Source organism: Frankliniella occidentalis, unplaced genomic scaffold (assembly GCF_000697945.3).
Source record: "Frankliniella occidentalis isolate FOCC.00 unplaced genomic scaffold, Focc_3.1 Scaffold304, whole genome shotgun sequence".
Classification (NCBI taxonomy): Eukaryota; Metazoa; Arthropoda; class Insecta; order Thysanoptera; family Thripidae; genus Frankliniella; species Frankliniella occidentalis.
The window spans coordinates 267,628-287,535 of NW_026267429.1; the positions used below are offsets into that span (position 1 = coordinate 267,628).

Genomic DNA, 19,908 nt, shown 5'->3' on the forward strand with positions numbered 1-19,908 from the left:
CGAGAGCCTGCGGGGCTGGAGGGGGAGGGGTAGAGGGTATTTCATTATGAGCCCTGGGGGCCTCAAGATGCCTACGGGCTCTCGTGCCAATGAGTCTCTCATCCAACAGAAGATTAGGGAAGAAGCGAAAACGCACAGTACCACAATGTTAAATTAAAATCACCAAAACCAAAAAAACAAACACAAATGCCTTCCTTAACATTGTCAATCAAGAGAAACATCATGATTTAGGCTTTTTTTTTTGTTTTAGTATACCCTGCTAAAAGTAACTCAATTATTCCAATGTTTAACACGACTTTTGTATAACGCGGCTTCTTGTCACCAGAGCGCACCAGAGTCGTTTAAAAGTTTAGTCTTTTCCTTTTTTGTGTTTTTAATCATTTTTTTTTCAAGAGTAACGTTTTGGGGATTAGACTCTTTGGCCCACCCCGGTCTGGTGCTGGGTGGTGAGAGTGTTGATGAGATTAGGGCACAATCCCTTCGCCACCCGGCCTGCCACCGCCGCCGCCTGCTGCCCGCCTGCAGGCCGGCATGTTAGGCGAGCCTGCAGGCGTGACCCGCTAACCCGCTGCGCACCTCAGTCTGTCTTGGCGTGCCCCTCTAAGAGGATTGGGTGGGTACCATTTCGTTAGTAAGGGTATTTTCGCACCGGCAGGCGGCCCGCTCATGCACCGTCGTAACCTTTTTTGTTTTTTTTCGCGTGACACCCTGGCCGCCCCCTCCTAACTGGATCTGCCCCTGCGTGTGAGCGAGTGGGCATGTGCACGGGCAGCAAGCGTGACTCGTACTTGGTCACCCCCTAGCCCCGGCCAACCCCCAACCCCAGTAAGGGGGGCATGAAGGGGTAGCACTATCAGATTTGGTGGGAGATGAAGGGAGTGGGCGACACTTACCAAAAGTGGCCTACGGTGCAATACTTAGTCCAAGAAAAGAGAAAAAAAGAGGCATATACCGACGCTATTTTGTAATCGCCGCACTACATTGGTATTATTTTTTCTAACACGTATTTTGTCTGGTTTCACACTTGCGTAAAAGTAGTGAAATCCCTTGAAGCTGTTACCCATGTAGCACGGCGATATCGGGCGATGATGAGTCGCCTGGAGGTTGGAGCGGCGATGACTTGGCGATATCATTTTAACACTATCGCCTGGCGGAGAGCGAGGCGACATCCTGTCGATGTCTACTTTAATACATACTTTTGTGGATATCTGTTCGATATCCTCTAAATAAAATGTGCCAGATGTCGCCATGCTGTCGCTTACGTTTATCGCCTCGACCTACCGATGGCGTTTTCGCCCTGGCGATGGTGACACGATAACTAGTAGATATGGAAATAGGATCAAATTAATGCTCGCCAAAACTCTATCGCTGGGATATCCGTCATTAGATGACGCTCAGGCGATAATTTTCCGATAACTATGCGCTGTGCAACTTTCCACCAAATTAACTTTTGGTGCCTAGAGTTATCGCCGCGATATGGGATAAAGTATGTCGCTCACCAGATGAAAAAAAATTATTGCTTGCATGAAATATTTTGATAAGCTGGCGATACCTTGACCTGCCGAGAGAACACCTGGACTAGCGCCTCAAGAGCAATGTGGCGATAACTCGGCGACATGATCGTAGCACAGATGCGGGGTAGATATCGAGGCGCTATTCTTTCTGTATCTCCAATATTAACCACAAATACGCACATGTACGGATATCTGTCAGATATTCTCTGGTTAGCATGCTACTAGTATCGCACGGCTGACGAATTTCGCTAAGTCCTCCACATGCATTTTCGCCCTGCCGATGACCTGGAGATATCTGAAAGATGTCTCAGCCGACTCGCTGGTCTGCTGGTCTGTCGCTCGCGGGCGGGAAAGTCCCCGAGAAAGAGAGGCACACCGGTAGCTGACGCCCGGCTCTCAGCGGGTACCCCGTAGCTGAATGGTCAAGGCAGCTGTCCAGTAACACAAAGGTATGTGGTTCGAGTCTAACCAAGGTAAATTCTTTCAATTTTTTTTCAAATTATAGTTCCAAATATATATTGCCTCAATATCGCTTTTTTGTCGCCTAAAATATACCGCCGGTTTGCAAACGTGGCGATGTCTAGGCGACGACATTTTTGACATAACTTTAACTTTTGTATCGCTCGGATAACTCAAAGGTCTCGCCACGGGCACATGCACAAACGGAAAGACTAGCGATAGCCAGGCGATACTACATCGGCAATCAATTACTATCTACATCGATTCCCTATAGGGGCGACATACATCGTTCGAGACCCGTTGAAAAGTCTGTCGCCATTTCATCGCTTGCTTCGTCGCGGCGATAGTGCTCGAGCGATGTCGCCCCCAAGTTGTCGAATCTTTGTCATCAGGCGACATCGAGGCGACAGTGCTATTTGTGCCAAACCTCATATCCGTAAAACATCGCCGGCGATATCGCGGCGAAAAATAAAAATCGCCGGCGATTGCCGGGCGATAAACCCTGGATATGTTTGTGCTACCTGGGTAACGACGGACGGAAAGACAGAACATGATATGAACATTGGGCAGACTCTGAGTTTGTATGAGACGGGGAGCACCCCTAGGATCCAGGAGAGTTCCCGAGGACGAGTACGTGGCGTCTTGAAGCGCCATGCAGAAGACTCACCGCTCTAAACGCGGGCACGCACGCTCCCAGCGGGTGGATGTGAGAACGGCAGGCGACACTCGCCTAGCCGTGGTGACGCGCGCGGAAGCGGCGGATTCTTGTCGCACCCACACCCAACCCATGGCGGCACCGATGTTAAAAAATTTGTGTTTACAGGAACTTAACAAAATTTCTCATTGAAAATTTTTTCCATGCAAAACCATCAAATAGTGTGCCCAGTGATACCTACACCAAAAATCAAACCAACGATATTTAGTATCATCAGATTTTATGTTGTCACAAACGATGAAAAGAAAATAGAGAAAAAGGTGACCTTACAATGTGTGTGTCGGTCTGGACAACCGAAAAAACGTCCCCTTGGATTCTCTTTCTCGGCCCGCGCCCGCGCCCCTCTGCTCCCTGGTCTCTCGTTTTCCTTGAGAAGCGGCGGCCGGCCCATGGCAGCCGGTCCCATGCGCACACAGTCTTGCGTGTCACAGGCGAACCCGGGCGGGCCGCGTCCGGAGACGGTCCTCCAGTAGCAGGACCTGCAGGGGCGACGCGGACGCGGCCCGGCCGGGCGTGCAGAGCGCTGAGCGGGGTGGGGCGCGCCAGTTCGACATACCGCAGCGGAAATACTAATTACCCAGTGTGCCCCGCATTTCTGTCGGTGGCGTAGCCCGCTTAGTGAGAGAAGGACGGAGTTTACAGCGCGCGGGTGCGCGACGGAGAAGGGCGCCGCGCCATGTATACGCCGCTTTGCCCCGCGCGCTCCGATTTTCGAGGCGCTGATTGTGAAATTAGTGCGTCTGAAGCCCTCTCTCGCGGAGCCTGGCCGCGTCGCGTGTGCGTGACGCGATTGCCAGAGTCATTTGCAGTCGCCCCGCCGCCTTGTAACGAAACGTGAACGTCGACGCGGACCTGCACCTACCGGTGGCAGTCCCTGCGCTGGTCTGATCAACCAACGTTTTCTTTCTTATACACCCTAAAATTCCGTTTACGATACTTTTACAGATTTTTGCAGATTTTTGCGATATCCTCTGTTTTGTGCCAAAATATAATTAAGTTGTTAAATTATTTTTTCAACAACTTTCTGCTTGTAATTTATTTCCATTCTTTTTGGCAATTAAAAGATATCTTGCCAAAAATCTACGCAGAACACAAGTCGTCGCACCGATTTGTGTGAAAGTTATGGCAAATATCTGCTTCAGAGCATTCGGTTTTTATTTGCCTGTGTTTGTCATGTCATGTGGTTGTGCGCCTGTTTGATCATGAAGGTCTCTGACCTCATTTCCCTCAGGTTTAGGTGGTAATAACCGTCCCCGGCAGAACCCGGGCGAAAATAATGCCAATGTTGGCCAAGTTGAACACGCGGGACGCGAGCAGGGAACGCGAACGGCACACATAACACAGCTGACAACGACAGCTGGCGACAGCGCCAGGCCTGAGCACGGCCGCGCGCTCGCCCGTGCAGCTTGCTTGCTTTGCGTAGTCTGTCTACATGCCTGCTCTAGAAAACGAGGCGCGTTACATTTTTTTCCCTTCCCCCTTTTCGTCCCGTTTCCGCGATATTGCCATACGCCGATAATAACAGTCGTCGGCATTTGCGATGATTGCGAGGAGCGACGTTTACACACTTCGGCCCTACTCGCCCACCGCGTCCACAAGCCGCTCGCACGGGATGTCAGTCCGGCCCAGCAGCCCTCATGAATCACCTCGGCCTGCTCTCTAATAACAACCGTCACACTCGAGCTACCATTGGTTCTGTAGAGCTGTCACACAGATGTCTTGTCTGTTTCTCCAACGACTGCTCATAGTCCTTTCCGACAATCGGTTTCATTTTCGCATGTTGCTTACTCTATAAGTAGAAGTCGGAAGATTTTTTTTTTTTTTGCGTAACTCTAATTTAACAAATTTCCCCAAAAAGTGGTTTTAACTAGAAGTGCGTTCATTTCTTTGACTTTTGCGAAGCAGCTCTGTGAGGTGACTTGGAGCCCGCCCACTTGTTGAAAGCCGCGCGCGTGTAGTTTCTCTCCGCCTCGGGTCAATAAGTGAAACACACCGAGAGCAACAAAGTATAACCTTCAATCCCGCCTGAGTGACGTTCAATACGGTCCGACACAACATCAGTCCGGCGGTAGCCGCGAGGCGTAACACAAACCGTGCGTAAATAAGCCGGGGGATCTCCCTCCGTCCCCCTTCATCTTTCTTTCTCTCTTCCTCCTTTCAAATATTTCTCGTTACGCCCACAAGGGAAAAAAAAGACGGGCGTGCTGATGTTATGTACCCTTTCGTTGTTTTACACACTGTTTTAAAGTTGCTAAGGACTGGAAAGCAAAAGTCGCGAAGTGGCAACTTCATGATAATTTATAAATTTCTCTGTTTGAAGAAAAACTAGGTATTTTTATTAAATATATTTTTGGTCTGAGCATTATTTGCATACGACTTTGGTTATGTATTTTAAACAAGTGTTTCAACTATTTCCTATTTCAGAGGTAAAAATGACGCGACTATTATAGTAGTAAATTCGAGATTCCCCTTGACGAGCAGCGGCTTAGACATCAAGCTGCTGGCCGGCCCAGGCTCTTGCTTAGTCTCTGCCGCTGCCGGGCCGGCTGGGCGGCACAAGAACCGTATTAAAACGTCATTTAAAACCATATTACAGTCCATCGCGCTTGACCACCGCGGGGCCCCCGGGCCGGCAGCATGTGTTTGCTCTCGCTCGTCCACACCTCTCACGGGGGCATTAATCACTGCAGCCGGGGCGTTGAGTCATATCGAGCGGCGCAGAGAGAGGGAGAGAGAGAGGGACATAGTGGCAGAGGCCGTAGAAGCACTACCGCGAGCCTCTTCGTGGGGTCCTTCTGATAATTACCTTCGGCCTATCCTTTTGATGACCCCCAAGGACGTGTGGAAGGTAAGGCCGGCCTACACATGCAGGCAGGGCGCGACTGACGCGCGGGAGCTGGTTAGCCATGTCCATCTTGTGCATCGTAAGGTACCACCACCGTGATGAAAATTTAAAGGGGGTAAAAAAGAAACACGACGCTAAAGAACAGTCTAGTTAGTTTGAACCGCGCCGTGTATATCACACATTGAACCTCTATCCCCCCGCCCCTCCTCTCTCTCTCTCTCTGATTGGCTGCTGCCACATCAATCACAGGCGCGTTACAGCGCACCCCGCGGACGGGCCGTCCTGTAATTAAAACTACTTAGCGGCCGCAGGGGCGGACGTGTTGTGCTGATGGACCTGTGTGCCGTACCTTATGCCTACGTACTCCGCGAGAAAATTAACTTAACCTTTCAGGATGTAGGTTGGGACCTTTTGTCTCAAACTCCTTTTTTTTTGGTGTGTGGTTTTTGTTTGTTGCCTTATCGTAAAGTCTGCGGAAGAAGAAGGGTGTTGAGGTAACACGCGGTTTAGTTTGCTTGTTGGTGCGAATAATGATGATGTGGACTTGCCTTTGCGGAGCAGAGGGGGCCTTACCCCATTCATTCTGAAGCGCGAGTGCGAAAGAGCAAAAGGCGAGGCAAAAGGCGTGAGACGGACGGAAGGAAAGCGCCGCTGCCTCCACCAGCTCCAGCAGCATCACCTAAGAAGGGGGGAAGGCAATGGGGAGAAGTTGGTGGTGCGCGCCAAGAAAGAAAAGTAAAGGCCTGTAGAGAGAGGGAGAGAGAGGGGGGGGGCTGGGAGAAGCAAGTGAGCACCTCGTAAAAATCAGGTAATGCCGGGTTGGCCAGTGCCCTGGCGTTGCCCTGGCGTGGCCCCGGTGCGTATACCGGTCCAGGCCGGGCCGCGGCGCCGAGCCGAGCCTCCCCGTCGGCCTAATAGAGACATTGTCGCCGCTGGCCGTAATAACACGGCCGCCGAGCGGAGTCGAGCGGATCGCTCACCGCGGCTATCGGTTCACACTATACTCCGCCCGAACGGCATTCCCCCCCACCCTGCTTGCTTGTATAATGTTTGCGTCTACGAGGGTTATCCGTCATACACACGACGACGAATTACATGGTGCTGCTGCTGCTGCTGCTTATGGAACATGACAGCGGTGGGATTTTTTGTTGCTTTTGATTTTTCTATAAAAAACGCGCCGCAAACATTTTCATACTCTCAACAGGGTGCACGGAAAAAAAATAAGTAAGTTAAGCCAACTAAATGTTAGCTGCCTTAGCTTTTATGTTTGCTAATATCGTGACAAGCAAGTTTTTTGGCTACCACAGCGAAACGTTTGCTGTCACAGCGACGTATCAGCTGTGAGAGCTAATGCTTCACCTGCAGGAGCAAATGCAATGTCTGCTTCAGTTGATTGGGGATAATCTACCAGAACGAGCACTAAACCTAATCCAGATAAGCATTACCTGCCCTAGCTAATTCTTGCACACATGAGTCAATTATTTAGCTACCGTAGCTTAAAAGTTGCTTGTCACGATATCAGCAAACATATCAGCTATGCGAACTTACATATTTTTTTCCGTGTGTCTGTGCCGCGAGGAGATTTACGGCGCCTGTCGCCCTTGCGCCGCTCGCGCCTACCCCCGTCCCGTCCGCGGCGGCGCACCGACCGCCTTGTTCAAGTTCGCTGTTCTGACGCGGAGGCGCGCGCGGCGCGAACATTTTCCTCGTTCGAAACGGCGGCGCAGCGTTGTGTTGCTCTGCTGAGCCGCGCGCCGGCGGTGGGTGCGCTCCGAAAGCGGCGACTGAGACAAAAGGGGGCGCTGCGCGGACGCAGCCCCGGTCGTTAATTCTTGCCGGGGCGCTGCACGTCGATCTTCATTTCATGACCGGTGTGTTTTGTGGCTGCGTTCGGAAACGCGTCCGCTGCGCGCCGCCGCCCCGCCCAGAGTTATGGGCGCTGAGCTGGTCCAGCAGCTGGACGCTGAGGTGTGAACAAACGGAGGCTGCGCGAGAAGGCGAGCCCTCTAAGTGATTGCCAGACAAATTATTTCCGCATCAGACAGAATGTTTCACTGTTTCCAGCGTAGCACTGCTGTTTCTTTGTCCGTCTCCTATTACAACAGTTGGGAATGTTTGCTTCTTTCACTCATATCATCATGGCTGTGACAATACGGTGGCAATAGTACTTAAACGACAGATGTTAAACGCGGTTTTCTTCAGGCACATCAAGTGGTGGGAGGTCAAAAATAATGACATACATTTAAATTAGTCAAAAAAGAAAAATTCTTATCCACTGTGAAAAATTATCGTACCGGTACAGGAAAATTTTCCATGAAAGAAGTCGTACAAGTACAATCTAAAATTGTACAATTTACTAGCCCTATGTATCGACTTGGAATCGAATATCGAGTGACAGTGGGAGGTTGTACATGTACGACTCGCATTGTAAATGGCAAATTACAAAATATATCGTACATTTACAAATATATTTCTCACAGTGTCATACAAAAAACAAAATTATAACTATCTTTTTGGCTGAGTCATAGCGAAGCCTATTGCCGTAGCGATCAAAAAGTTTCGCGTCTATCTGTTTGTGTGTTCGGGTGGTTGTTATCCGCGAAGTGGGGTATGTTGATAGGGGCGGACACGTTAAGAGTTTTGCTTTTTTAAAGCTGTTTCCGAAAACACCAGTGCGTAACCGGTGCGACAAAATTAGGGGTCACGCAAGGGAGCTGAAGTTCGAACGTTTCAATGCTGAACACTAAGCTGTTTTTAACTTGTGAAACACTTGATGTAGTTTGTTCACTCGATGTGAGTATAGGAAAATCACTTTGTACACCTCACATTTTAAACAGAAGAACATTATGTTGTATTGTATAACAGTGAATGACCATTAGGTGAGACAATGTGTTAACCCGCGCCAGACCAGACATGCATTAAACACCCTTCCAACATCACGCAATGCCTCTTCTAAAGGAAACAAATATTTACCCCGTGCACTGTTGTACAGTACAGCCTCTCCTGGGCCATTGATTACCCCGCTTTGTTCCTCGCTGCGAATCACTTTGGCCGCGCCCTTCCCCAAACAAGCTGCTCGCCCGACCATGCAGCAGCGGAGCAGGCAGTGTATTTGCGTCCCGAGCCCTGCAATCCCAAGCGCCTTCTCCATTTTGCTCGAGCTCAATGGAGCGGAGGTTGGCTGCTATCCGCACGCCGCGTTCCAACAAGGTGCGAGTCTGCGAACACCCATATTCCCCTCGCCCCGCAGCTCTCCCGAGCGACGCACCGGGGGTGTTATTTGCGCGCAGGGAATATGACGACTGCACTGCCGTTTCCGGTCTCTTCGTCTTTTCCCACACAACAGCCACAAAAAAGGCTACTTTGCCCCTTAAAAAGTATGAAAATGTCTCAAAATTGTATTGATTATTCCACGCTGCTTTTCTTTTCTGACTTCTTTGAAGTTTACAAACCAGCGGGTCATCCAGTAAAGAGCAATATAAATTACTGGAATATGAGCTCGATCAAAACAAGTTAAAGATGACGCCTTTTGTCTGACTGAACTTACAGCTATAGAACAACATGACTTATGCCAACCAGGCACGGTGTATCAGTTTTTTCTTTTAAGTTTTTGAAATGCTCAAAAAAGTATTTACTTTTAAAGCTTTTGAAAGATGTGATTACGTTAAACAGCCCATGGTGATTATTTTTATGCGCGGACGGATTGGCTGCAGGCCAAACTAACTACATACGCCACACCGTACTGTACGTTATTGTGTGCGGAGAGCGAAAAAAAAGGCATACGTGAGTGATTACGACTTAACCCCGCGCCCGGATAGTCAATACAAGGAAGGGACTTACAAAGTATGAAGCTCACACTGCGCCGGCCGAGCCTCGCGCTGGGGCGCTCACCGGGCGCCTCGCGTATTAAGACATTACCCCGACCGTAAAACACGCCGCGCGCAATTGTTTGCTTCAGCGAAAGTGTAATGATTCAGTTTAAACGTCAAACATAAACCATATCTCCAAGTGCTGCTGCTGCCACCACCGCGCCGCCGCCGCCGTTGTTGCCTGGACAAATAGCAGCCTGCCTGCCTGCTTGCCTGCCTATAACCTTATATAGGGAAGAAACCCGGTGCTGCAGCTACCCAAGGTGATTTTCAGACTGGCCTAAGCCTCGGTACACGCGCGATGACATACTTAAGGCTTGCGGCAGACAGTCTTGTTGAAATATGAGAGGCGATATACTCGAATCCGACCACCACAAGCAGCGGCAGCAGTGTCGGCCTCCTCGGGCTGGGCGGTTCAGGCCGGACCGCGGCTCACGGGGCATTGTTTTCCTTTGAAATCACCTGCTGGAGGTGAGGTGCTGCTTTATCACGTGCTAACTGGGTAATGACGGACTGCATGGGGCGCACTCCACAGCGCACTGCGCACCGCCGCCGCCAGGCCGCCGCCCAAACGCACTGCCATGGCACCAAGGTTTCCGCGAAACGAATTAGTCCGAGAGAAAAAGAGAGAAGCAGAGAGTGGCTGGCGTGAGTAAAGGGTCGCCTGCTGGACTGAGTTTTGACGCTCATGTGAAAAAAGATGTAACCAGTGGTTTAGGCTTCTCGTAGGAACACAGTTACAACATTACAAAGCAAAATGCAAAATCCTTTGCAATTGGGAAGCAATGCTTTGCAGTTACAAAGCAAATGCTTTGCAATTGCGGAGGATTTGACATTTTGCTTTCGTTTTAACAGGTTTTAACAGTGAAACAGATTGCACTGTATGTGTATCTGAGAGAGAGAGAGAGAGAAACCGATGCTGTTCGCCCATCTCAACCCCTCTTGCAGCCCTTGACATGGCCGCTAAGTGGATTGTTATTACTTTTTCACTGCTCACGCTTGACATTCCGTCCATCCATTTTTTTTTACTGCGCTGCCGCGTCGAAGAAATCGATCAGTGACGGTGGTCAGGTCATCTCGGCAGCACAATGTCTACATCGATCCACCGCAGCGCTGCTGGCAGTCCTTCCCTCTCTGTCTTACTCCCTCTTGCACGCACTCACATACATCCACGCGCTCTCTTTCTCACTCTCCCTCCCTCTCACCCGTCTCCCTGTCTCTGCCCTCCCATTTTCCCCTTATTCTTTTGCTCGAGACGACGGCGGCTGCAGATGCACATGACTGATACCATCATATTGTTTTCGCCTCATGCCCCGACTAAATGTTACAATTATCACGGAATGATCGTCGAGCGTCGACTTCACACCAGTGCTCGTGGAGTGAGCCAAAGTCAACGCGGGAAAAAAGTGCACGTTGCCGCGCCGAGTTGAAATATAGATTAGTATCCTTATTTCCCGTCAAATGTTTTCGGAAGAACCTTAGTTTTCGACCTACGACTAGAACTGCGGCACACTTTCTCGGTGGCACACGAGATGGAGCTTCCTGTGCACGCAAGCTTAATTATACATCATGAATTCGTAATCAAGCTTTGACGTGGTCACCCCTCGCGGTCCCGTCCGGGAGGCGACGATGCAAAGAACAAGAAGGGGAGGAGGAAGGCCGGAGTTGCGTGGAGAATTCTGCTGCACCTTACCTTCTGAAATGAGCCTCTCCCGGATCTCCCAGGCGAAGATGGTGGGGTTCTCGCGCTTGTACTGCTCGATCTTGGAGACGACGGTCGGGGTGGCCACCTTGGGCTTGCTGCCGCCGATGAGCCCCGGGGGCCGCAGCGTGCCTGCAACATCACACCCACTCCGGTATTCTGCAACACAACACAAGGGGCGCGCTCAGTACTCCGGGAAGAACAAACCTGTGACTTGACATCTTACAGGGGTGTCACCACAGATAAGAAATGAATTAATGCCTCTGCAAAGGTATTAACCCCAAAATTAATTAAAAAGAAATACTTCAAATAGATTAGTGCCTTTGCAAAGGCATTCAAACTATAAAACATTTAAAGGATGTTAAGTCACCCTTTTGTTTTCCCAGTGTATGTCGCGTGACGTCCACGTTTTGGGGTCGACGTGAAGGTGGACGACAACGTCGTCGTCGTCATGATCGTCCTGCTCCTTGCCCATCGCACCTGCCCCCTCGGGCGTCGAAAGGGGGGGGGGCGGGGGTAGCGGGCGGGGGCGATGTCGTGGAATGTCTATGGCGGGTCGGGCGGGCGGGCGCGCAGGAGAGAAAGAGGTGCCAGAGGACGACATTCGATCTGTGATGGTCCTAGTGCGACGGGCCCGTAACTCTGGGCCCCGCCGCCGCCAGTTACGGCGGTGGTGACTAGGAGTGTGAAATGTGCCGGGGCCTCCGCTGCTGATGGGGCTCGACCCAGCGACCGGCCGGGTGTCGAGTTTCGTGAATCTCAATATGACGAGAGTGACAATGCTTGGTGACGCCTTGGCCGCCGCAGCCCGGCCCCGCTACCGGCCCGGAGGATTGGCTCTACGGCCGCCGCCGCCGCCGGCGGGGGTCCGACCGGTAGCTGCTTGCCACCGTCGTCGCCGCTGCTCACGCGATGCCGTGTCCGAGACCCGCGTAACATGCGCCGGCTACGACGCCAGATACAGGCGCCGCCTGCGGGTGCCGTCGGGCGGAAAAAAGGGACAGCCACCTGACGAATGGTTAGCGGGATTTTTTGTTATTCCTTTCTTTTCAATATAATTTTCTCTTCTTTAAACTTCGGATGGAGCGGAGAAGCAGGGAGAATCTGGACGGGGGATAAAAATTGCCCTTTTGCCGGAGGCGCCAGTTCAAGCGCCTTTCACCAGAGTTAGTTGTGTGAGTTTGGAGGGCCGTGGGGCGCGCCGGTCGGTGTGCAACGTGTTCGGTCACACCCCTTGTTTATAAATGTGCGGACGCCCTCTCCCCTTCCCTCAACCCCCTCTCTCCACTACACGAGTGATGAGTATGATTAATACGGAGCCTCGCGAGTTGCATGCGCGAAGAGAGCGTGGTGGTGGGTGCACGGCCGGCCCCGCCGCCAGCCCCGCGCCTCCACTGCACGCCACGCCCCGCCGCGCCCTACCGCGCCCCGCCGCGGCAGAAAAGGCTTTCCCATGGGCACTACAACTCGAGAACATGGCCGGCAGACACCGCCATGACATTAATTACACCGCGTTTCTACTCCCAAATTATTGTGTTTTCTAATACTTTTTTTACAGAGGATGTTTCATTCAAAGTCGTGAGTATTAGACTACAGACGGGTACGTATTCTAATCACAAATTCCTTTTTCTATGTTTTTAACACTTGTCAAAGTGTGGTAGTTACGTTGGTCTTTGCACACCAAATATTTTATCGTTTTAAATGTTATAGTTTCAAAAAATTTGGCACGTTCTGGTACTAGTGCTGTTGCTTCTTAGCTGCATTTTTTTTTAGTTTTAAGGAAATAGGTTTGATCTCTTCCGCTTTGCCTTTCCGCAGTGTGCCCTTCTACTTCCCTTCCTTGCGAGGGGCCTTTGCACGCACAGAAGGCCAGGTCCCAGTGTACTGCCACCATCCCCTACCAACCTGCATTTCTTGGTCCGAGAGCTTGTATTTTCCCCTTTTCGTGATGCTGGCCTCCGTTCTGTGTGAGATGGCGACTGACCGCACGGAGATGCAAATTCTCCCGATTGTTTGATGCACTTAAAAAAAACCCCTGTGAACTAACACCTCTGTGAAGGTCGAGCGTTTTATGCTGCCGAGCTTTTCGCGACGATTTAAATCAAAAGGAGATGCATGGAAAGGCCAGTTCTTGGCTATAGGTGGGCCATTTAAAAAAAAGGTCAGTCTGTTGTTCGATGAGAACATATCGATACGTATAAGCTATGAGGGCTGTACGTACAAGCGGGGATGTAGCTAACGTCGTTGGCCGCAGGTCAGCCCCCTTCTTGTCGCCTGTCCACACACTCGCCATACTGGAACGGGCGGCGCGGATGGCGCGCGCACCTCGGCCGCATTTCATTCGCCTAAGTATTGTTATAATTATCATGATTGTGATGCAGCGCGCAGAGGAGGGAGTTTCCCCGCGAGGATTTCCGGGAAACGCGTGCTAGCTGCTGAGCGGGGAGCACACGCGGAGCAGCAGCGGAGCAAGGGGCGTGCGGCGGCAGCGCGCGCAGCGCTCACCATTTGCGTGAACAATTATGAAAATGTCATTAATTACACGGCTGTCGTGACGCCCCGTCTGCAGTGCAAACAACACGCTGGCATTATTTGGTATGACAAAGACAAGGCGCGCACACACTCACAAACTCACCCTCACACACGGACACACACCGACACACTGACAAATTATTATGACTCGGTCGATACCGCTTGACATGTGTGTGTATCGTTGAAGTCGCCGCCACAGCGCCCCCGGTCTGGTCTCCGTTTAATATCTGACCGGCGTCTGATGTTGAAAGGGGAAGAGAGGGGGCAAATAAAAAAATGGGATCAGAAAAGACCGGCGTAACTGAAGCCTGTCGCGGCCGGAGAGCGTCGGCACGTATAGCTGCGCGGGGGCGCGCGGGGGGCGGGGCGCTGGGCGGCGCTGAGCGGCGCTCAAAACGGACCGACGTGACCTGACGTCTTCATCGGTGGATCGACACGAGCAGCTGCCGATAATTGATTGGACTGCCCATAATGTGCGCGAGGGACCACAGAGGGAATCTGAATGAGGCGCAACTTAGTCTCTCTCTCTCTCTCTCTCACCCTGTCTCGCACTTATGCCAGAAATATTGGACTGATTCGTTTTTGTGAGTGTGTCAGTTAGACAAACTGGCCGAAGCCCGACCCGCCGCTCACCCTCTAGTCGAAATATTTTTTTTTGAACTAAGAGGAAGTGGGGGAAGTAAGGTATAAAATTAATGCCTGGACGGTTTTTTCCGCGTCTGATCGTCCCCACGGGTTGCCTACCCCATACCCACCTTTAGGCAGGTGCGCGGGCGGAGCACCCGCCGCCGGGACCGCTCTCCGTCCTTCTCCTGCCTCCCTCCCTGTTGTCCAACTTTTCTTCTCTTTTTTTAAGGGGGATGAGGGGAGGGGGTCAGTCGTCTGTCTCTTCCGGGACCATCGGAGTTTGAAGGGAGACGACGAATAGACTGGCATTTGTACACTCTCGTTCACCCGCCCTTCTCCCCCCCAAGACGCCACCGGACCCGAGTCGTCCCTCTTTCTCTTCCTACCCTCTCTCTCCCTCCCGCTTGCGCTCACGCACGGGTCTGCGCGGGGCCCTTTCGCCCCGGGCTACCACGAACGGAACGGACCGATGAGGCCCCCTCCCCCCTCTCCCGCCGCTCCGATCGACTTCGGGGGTCTCGGTGACTGACGCGGAAGTTTTTGTCGTTGGCAATTTATTGCTATTCATTGGTGGCGCGCGGCCTGCATGCCGATGGGCCAGCCGCCGGCGCCGGGTGCTGGTGTGCGCCAGGCCAGGTGGCCGTGGTGGCCCTGCTGAGCAGCATGCTGGGACTCACCTAGGAGCTTGGTGACGGCGCCCTGCTGGCTGAGCACGTGCTGCGCCAGGTCCAGCTGCCTGCTGAGTCCGAAGCGGCTGAGCTCAAGCAGTCTCTGCTGCCCGAGAAGGTGCTGCGCTGCAGGGCCGCCGGGCGCTCCCGCTGAGCCTACCGCCGCCGCCGCCTGGCCCCATAGGTCGCGCAGCGCCGCAGCGCCCCCGAGTGGCGACCCCGCGGCCAGCGGGCCCAGCGCCGCCCCGGACGGCGCCGAAGCAGACCCCGAGCCGCTCGACGCGCTCGACGCGGACCCGGTCGGCGTGGAACCTGCAACAGACAAGAAGCAGAAGCTTTAAAACCGCACCCTTGATTGTAGTAGATGGTGCTTCAGTCACGCTTAGCTTAGCACAAATCCATCTTCCACGTAAAATCGATGTGTAAGACATGTGTCAGCCTTTGATTTCATGATTTGTGGTTCACAGCACACCTCCGTTGCCAAGGGAAGTCCCGAGTCCTCTATTTAACGTTTCTTCCGAAACGTGTATACTAACGTGTGCCGTATGCTCCTAGCTTAAGCTGGCGACACTACTTCGGCGCTTGCGACTGCCCCGCGGCCCGCGGCTCTCGCGTCCTCCCTCGACCAGGCCACTATGCGCTGGGCGCGCCCTCCCCGCGCCCGCACTGGCCCAGAGCGGCTTTGGCACGTCAAGGTGAAGTGCTTTCCGGACCGGAGTGCGACTTTACGGCCGGGCTCCCACTTTCTGGTACGGCACTCTCCAAAGAGTCTTGGCAGCGGCAGAGCGGCGCGTCCGCACGGCTTTAGCCGGGAGATACTTGTGCTGGGGACTTGAGCGAGTAGCGGACGAGACGCGGAGAGATGTGTGTTTGCCCATTTTACTCTTACGGGGCGCGGCGTGTGTGTTTGGCTGGCACGAGTGCCAAGCGGGGCGTTACCGTGCGCCGTGTTGGCAAAACGGGCGGGGATGAGGCGTGGGACCGTGCGGCGGCCGGTGCGAAACCAGATAAGCCTCTCGATGCACTCCCTTTACTTTGACACTTTTTTATTTTGTCTGTTCCAGGTTTGGGGCGTGGTATTTTGACCGGACGCCTGAGAGACTGTGCAACGATTTGACCTCGAAAGTGGCATCGTAACATTCATTCAGTCTAGTATGTATTAAAGTTTTCATCAAAGGCAATTAGTAAAATGTCACAACGAAAAAAGTTTGCCTGAAAGTACACTACAATAACATTCTTGTTAGTGCCTCGGTGACAATGTGGTGTGAGAGACTGACCGCCACGCCGTTTTGATTAGCGTCAGATTTGCTGCGGTCGAAACAAGTCATAACATAAACATGTACATTTGAGCTGCTTGGCTGCGCGGCACTGGTATGGGCGCAGAACTTTTTCCTCTCTCTCTCCCTCGACCGGTTGCCCTCTCTGCTGTATCGGCATATTCTAGTTCAGAAGCCGTTGGCTGCCTGCCCGACGCGCGGTGGTGGTAACTGTTTCTCATCGGACGCGCGGTGTGCAAAATGCAGATTGAGATTCGAATTCGTGGCGGCGGCAGTAGCATATTGGGATTGGAGACATTTAAACTTGCGCGCCATAACTCATGCGATTAGGACTATTTTATGCACCGCGCGCGTCACGCGACTCGGGTGAGCCGCTGAGTTATCTTTAGTCTTACAGCGCCCCGGATGATTTGTTTCGCCGCAGCGATGAGAGGTTGCTGCGCGTCGACAGCCCCCGTATATCTGTCGAATACCGCCGTGAAAAGGGAAGGGTTGGGAGGGGAGAGAAAATAAATTCTGTGCAAGGGACATGCGGAAGGGGCCGCCGAACACACGATGAGGAAAGTAAAAGAAAAATGTATTGGAAGGGCTGCTCTCCTTGGCCGCGTAGCCGGATAGCCCCAGTTCGAAACAGCCATCGTAATCCCTTAATTGAAGTTGCGCGTATAGCAAACCATTGAATGCAATTGGGTTTCCGTGCTAGAGAGGATTGAGAATAGTTTTCCTCGTCCAATCAAAATTAGGAAATTTAGTCCCGCCCTAGTTTAGTTATGTTCTCCCTCTAATAGCGTTTTTTGACCTCATCTTAATGCAGTTAAGTGCCCCGGCGAACCACACTCAGTAGAGGATGAATCTTAAATAATGACGCCAATGGAGCGAAGAAAATCTCTTCTCAAGAGAGCAAGGCATTTGGGGATCTTAGATGTCGCTCTCTTGGAAGTATAAGGTATCTGACTAAGATTTGCAGTGCGACGGCTGTGATGTCTTGGCTTTCCCACCTCCCTAATTCTTTTTTCGGATAGCATTTTGCTTACATCTGGAACGCGTACCCTGGCATTTTTTCAAAATGGAAATTTTTTCGATTTTTTTCTGCTCTTTGCTTTGGAATCACCGTCCTGACTTGGGTGGTGGCGTCATTATCATGGGAAGTGCGGGCGCGTGCAGCGTGGACCTTACTATGATCCTGCTGCATGCATTAGGTAAAACCTATGCGAAGCCCGCGCGCCGCGTGCAGGCTGCTCAACGTGGAACACTGCCGACAAGCCGAGGGAGTATTTACTATCAGAAAATTTGTACCGAGTACTCGAAATTACGCTGTAGTATGTGTGGAATTACGACGGTGTTTTACCCAAAATTCGTACTTCCTGTTCTGCGATTTTATCGTATTTTATCTTTTGGGGGTCATCTTAAGATAATTGTTTTAAAGGGAACGTGAGAATTTATTGTTCAGTTCTCGAAAACCTTCTTTAAGGTTGAATTTTCAGCCTGTGCTGGGCGTGTGTTTTTGTGACAAGAACTTCTCGAGCATTGTGGGTACTCGTGTGTTGTTCTGCAGGCCCGTGCCATGCCAGGCCCGGGTGCCGCGGCCCTTCTGCACTAACCCTCCTGCTTCGCCCCCGTGTCTCTTTTTACGGGCGGCCGATTACGCTCCGCTAAAGGAGACGCTTCGCCACTCGCTCCGCGCCGCTCATAAACATATCGCGTAAAGGGAGGAGAGCAGAACCAAGAAAGAATAGAAAGAGAGGGAAAAAATTGTTTCTAGCAAACAAGATGGGGAGTAAATCACGGGTCCAAATTACGGGGTGTTTGCATCGGCAGCAGCCGAGCAGGTTCGTTCAAAGGTGCTAGCCGACCTGTTGAGCCGCGCGAACAAGAAGTATAAGTCCACGACGGCGCGAGGGCAGATATTAGCCGACGGAGAAGGGAAAATGGAATGAGATAAGAGTGCAAAACTGTCTTTGGCGAGGGAAGCCATTCGCACCACCCGGGCGTGTGCAAGTGTGGGTGCGCGGGTCTCGGTGGCTGGGCACGAAACCAACACCAGCCAAGGCTGCACGGCCAACACAAACGACACGCCAAGCGCGCGCACCCTCGCGCACAAGCACGCACACACACGCACAAGTACGCACAGACACCCACACACGTGCGGTTCAAATCTGCCTTGGAAATGTGTTAAATTAATTGTTCCGAGTAATTATTCGGTAAACGAAAAGCACCTGATGCTTTTGCTGCCCCAGCACAAGGGAGTGAGCATGTTCTGTCTCGCGTAGTCGCGGATATGGAAAACGAAAAGAATGATGTGTTTCATAAGAATTTGATCTTGTGCGCGGGAGTGCGAAGGTTTGTGTGTAATAATCCTTTTCAGTTTCCCCTACCCGTTCCCTGGTACCCGCCCCCCGCCCCTCCCCCTTTTCATACCCCCTCTCCGGCCCCCCTCCTCCCCCGCCTCCCCCTCATCCCCTCTCCTCCCCAACCTCCCCGCTCGCGGTGGGTGCGTGTTTGTTGGCTGGCGCGGTGTGACGACGCCCCTCCTCACTCGCGAAAGGAGCGAACCCGCGGAGAGCCGCGCGCTGCGCAGTCCGGGCGTGGCGTGGCGGCTCTTTTACCGACCATTATTTATCGGGCGAGCGGTGAGCCCCCTCTCATTCCCCTCCTCCTCCTCGCTCGCTACCGCCGCGTCCGTTCGACATGATTCAATAAAACGCGCTCGTCATCCCGATTGTTGTGACGATGCGCGCAGAGGAACCGTTCCGCAACGGAGCATGCTGGCGTTCGGACGACCCCTGCTGCCGTCGTAGTGTGGTGGCCATTGGCCAACCCGGGGCCGTCCAGTGGATAAGAGTCCCATGTATGCGGTGTCACCCCGGGCGCCATCGTCGCATTCTTGGTTGTCATTAATTTCGTGTGTCTGCTTGACGTTACACCATCTCTTCTTAAAACAAAATAATACTAATGATAATATAAAAAAATATATTGATACCCTCGAGAGATGCGGTGTCGTGTGTGAGCGCCTTGCTTGACTCTCTCCCTCTCCCTCGCTTTCGATCTCTCTCGCACGCACACACGGAGCGACCGCATATCCCATGCTCATTAGTTGCCTAATAAATAAGGGGCAAGCAGGCTGATGGCGTTCTGATGGCAGCCATTCTGGTGCCTTCGCCCCGCCGCCCGGCCGCACACACACACACACACAGTGTGTGTTTGTGCGTGCGTGAGTGTGAGCGCGCGCCAACTACGAACAGCTCAGCGCGGCGTGAGCAGCTTTTAAAAGTAGCGAAAATGGGCGTGTCGATCTGCTGCTTTATGGGAAGTGCGGTCTAATGTCGTAATGTTGGTAGAAGTGGCTTGGTGGGGTGGGGTAGGGTGGCCAGTGCTGCTGTAGACTTTAACGCACGCTTTGGCGACAAGGCGTACAGAGCACCGCCCCCCGCGCTGAACTCGATGGAGGGACCGTTTAGAAATTTTACCGCACGCCTAAACCCAAGTATATACGAACATCGCAAATAACGTGCAAAGTCACGTCGTGGTGGTTGTGTTATTCAAAGTCTTGCACGCCAGCAAGTGGCTTTGCACATCCTCGCAGGTTGTGGAATATTACGCATATTTTTATGCATTTGGCCTAGTTTTCTTAATATATGAGAACATACCAGAGAGAGAGAGAGAGAGAGAGAGAGAGAGAGAGAGAGAGGGAGAGGGAGAG

At 52.3% G+C, this 19,908-nt stretch overlaps 1 protein-coding gene across 3 annotated transcripts in view; it reads right to left on the reverse strand.

Moving 5' to 3' along the window:
• LOC113217911 (paired box protein Pax-6-like) overlaps positions 1-19,908 on the reverse strand; it is a 38,577-nt gene that overhangs the window by 13,500 nt on the left and 5,169 nt on the right. For 2 of the 3 annotated variants that reach the window (XM_026438000.2, XM_026438002.2), the window contains exons 2-3: positions 14,941-15,243; positions 11,096-11,263 (exon numbers count right to left, since the gene is read on the reverse strand). In XM_026438000.2, coding sequence (XP_026293785.1) covers positions 11,096-11,263; positions 14,941-15,243 — 471 coding nt within the window. The remainder of the gene's footprint in view (positions 1-11,095; positions 11,264-14,940; positions 15,244-19,908) is intronic. The other variant, XM_026438001.2, reaches the window with a different exon arrangement.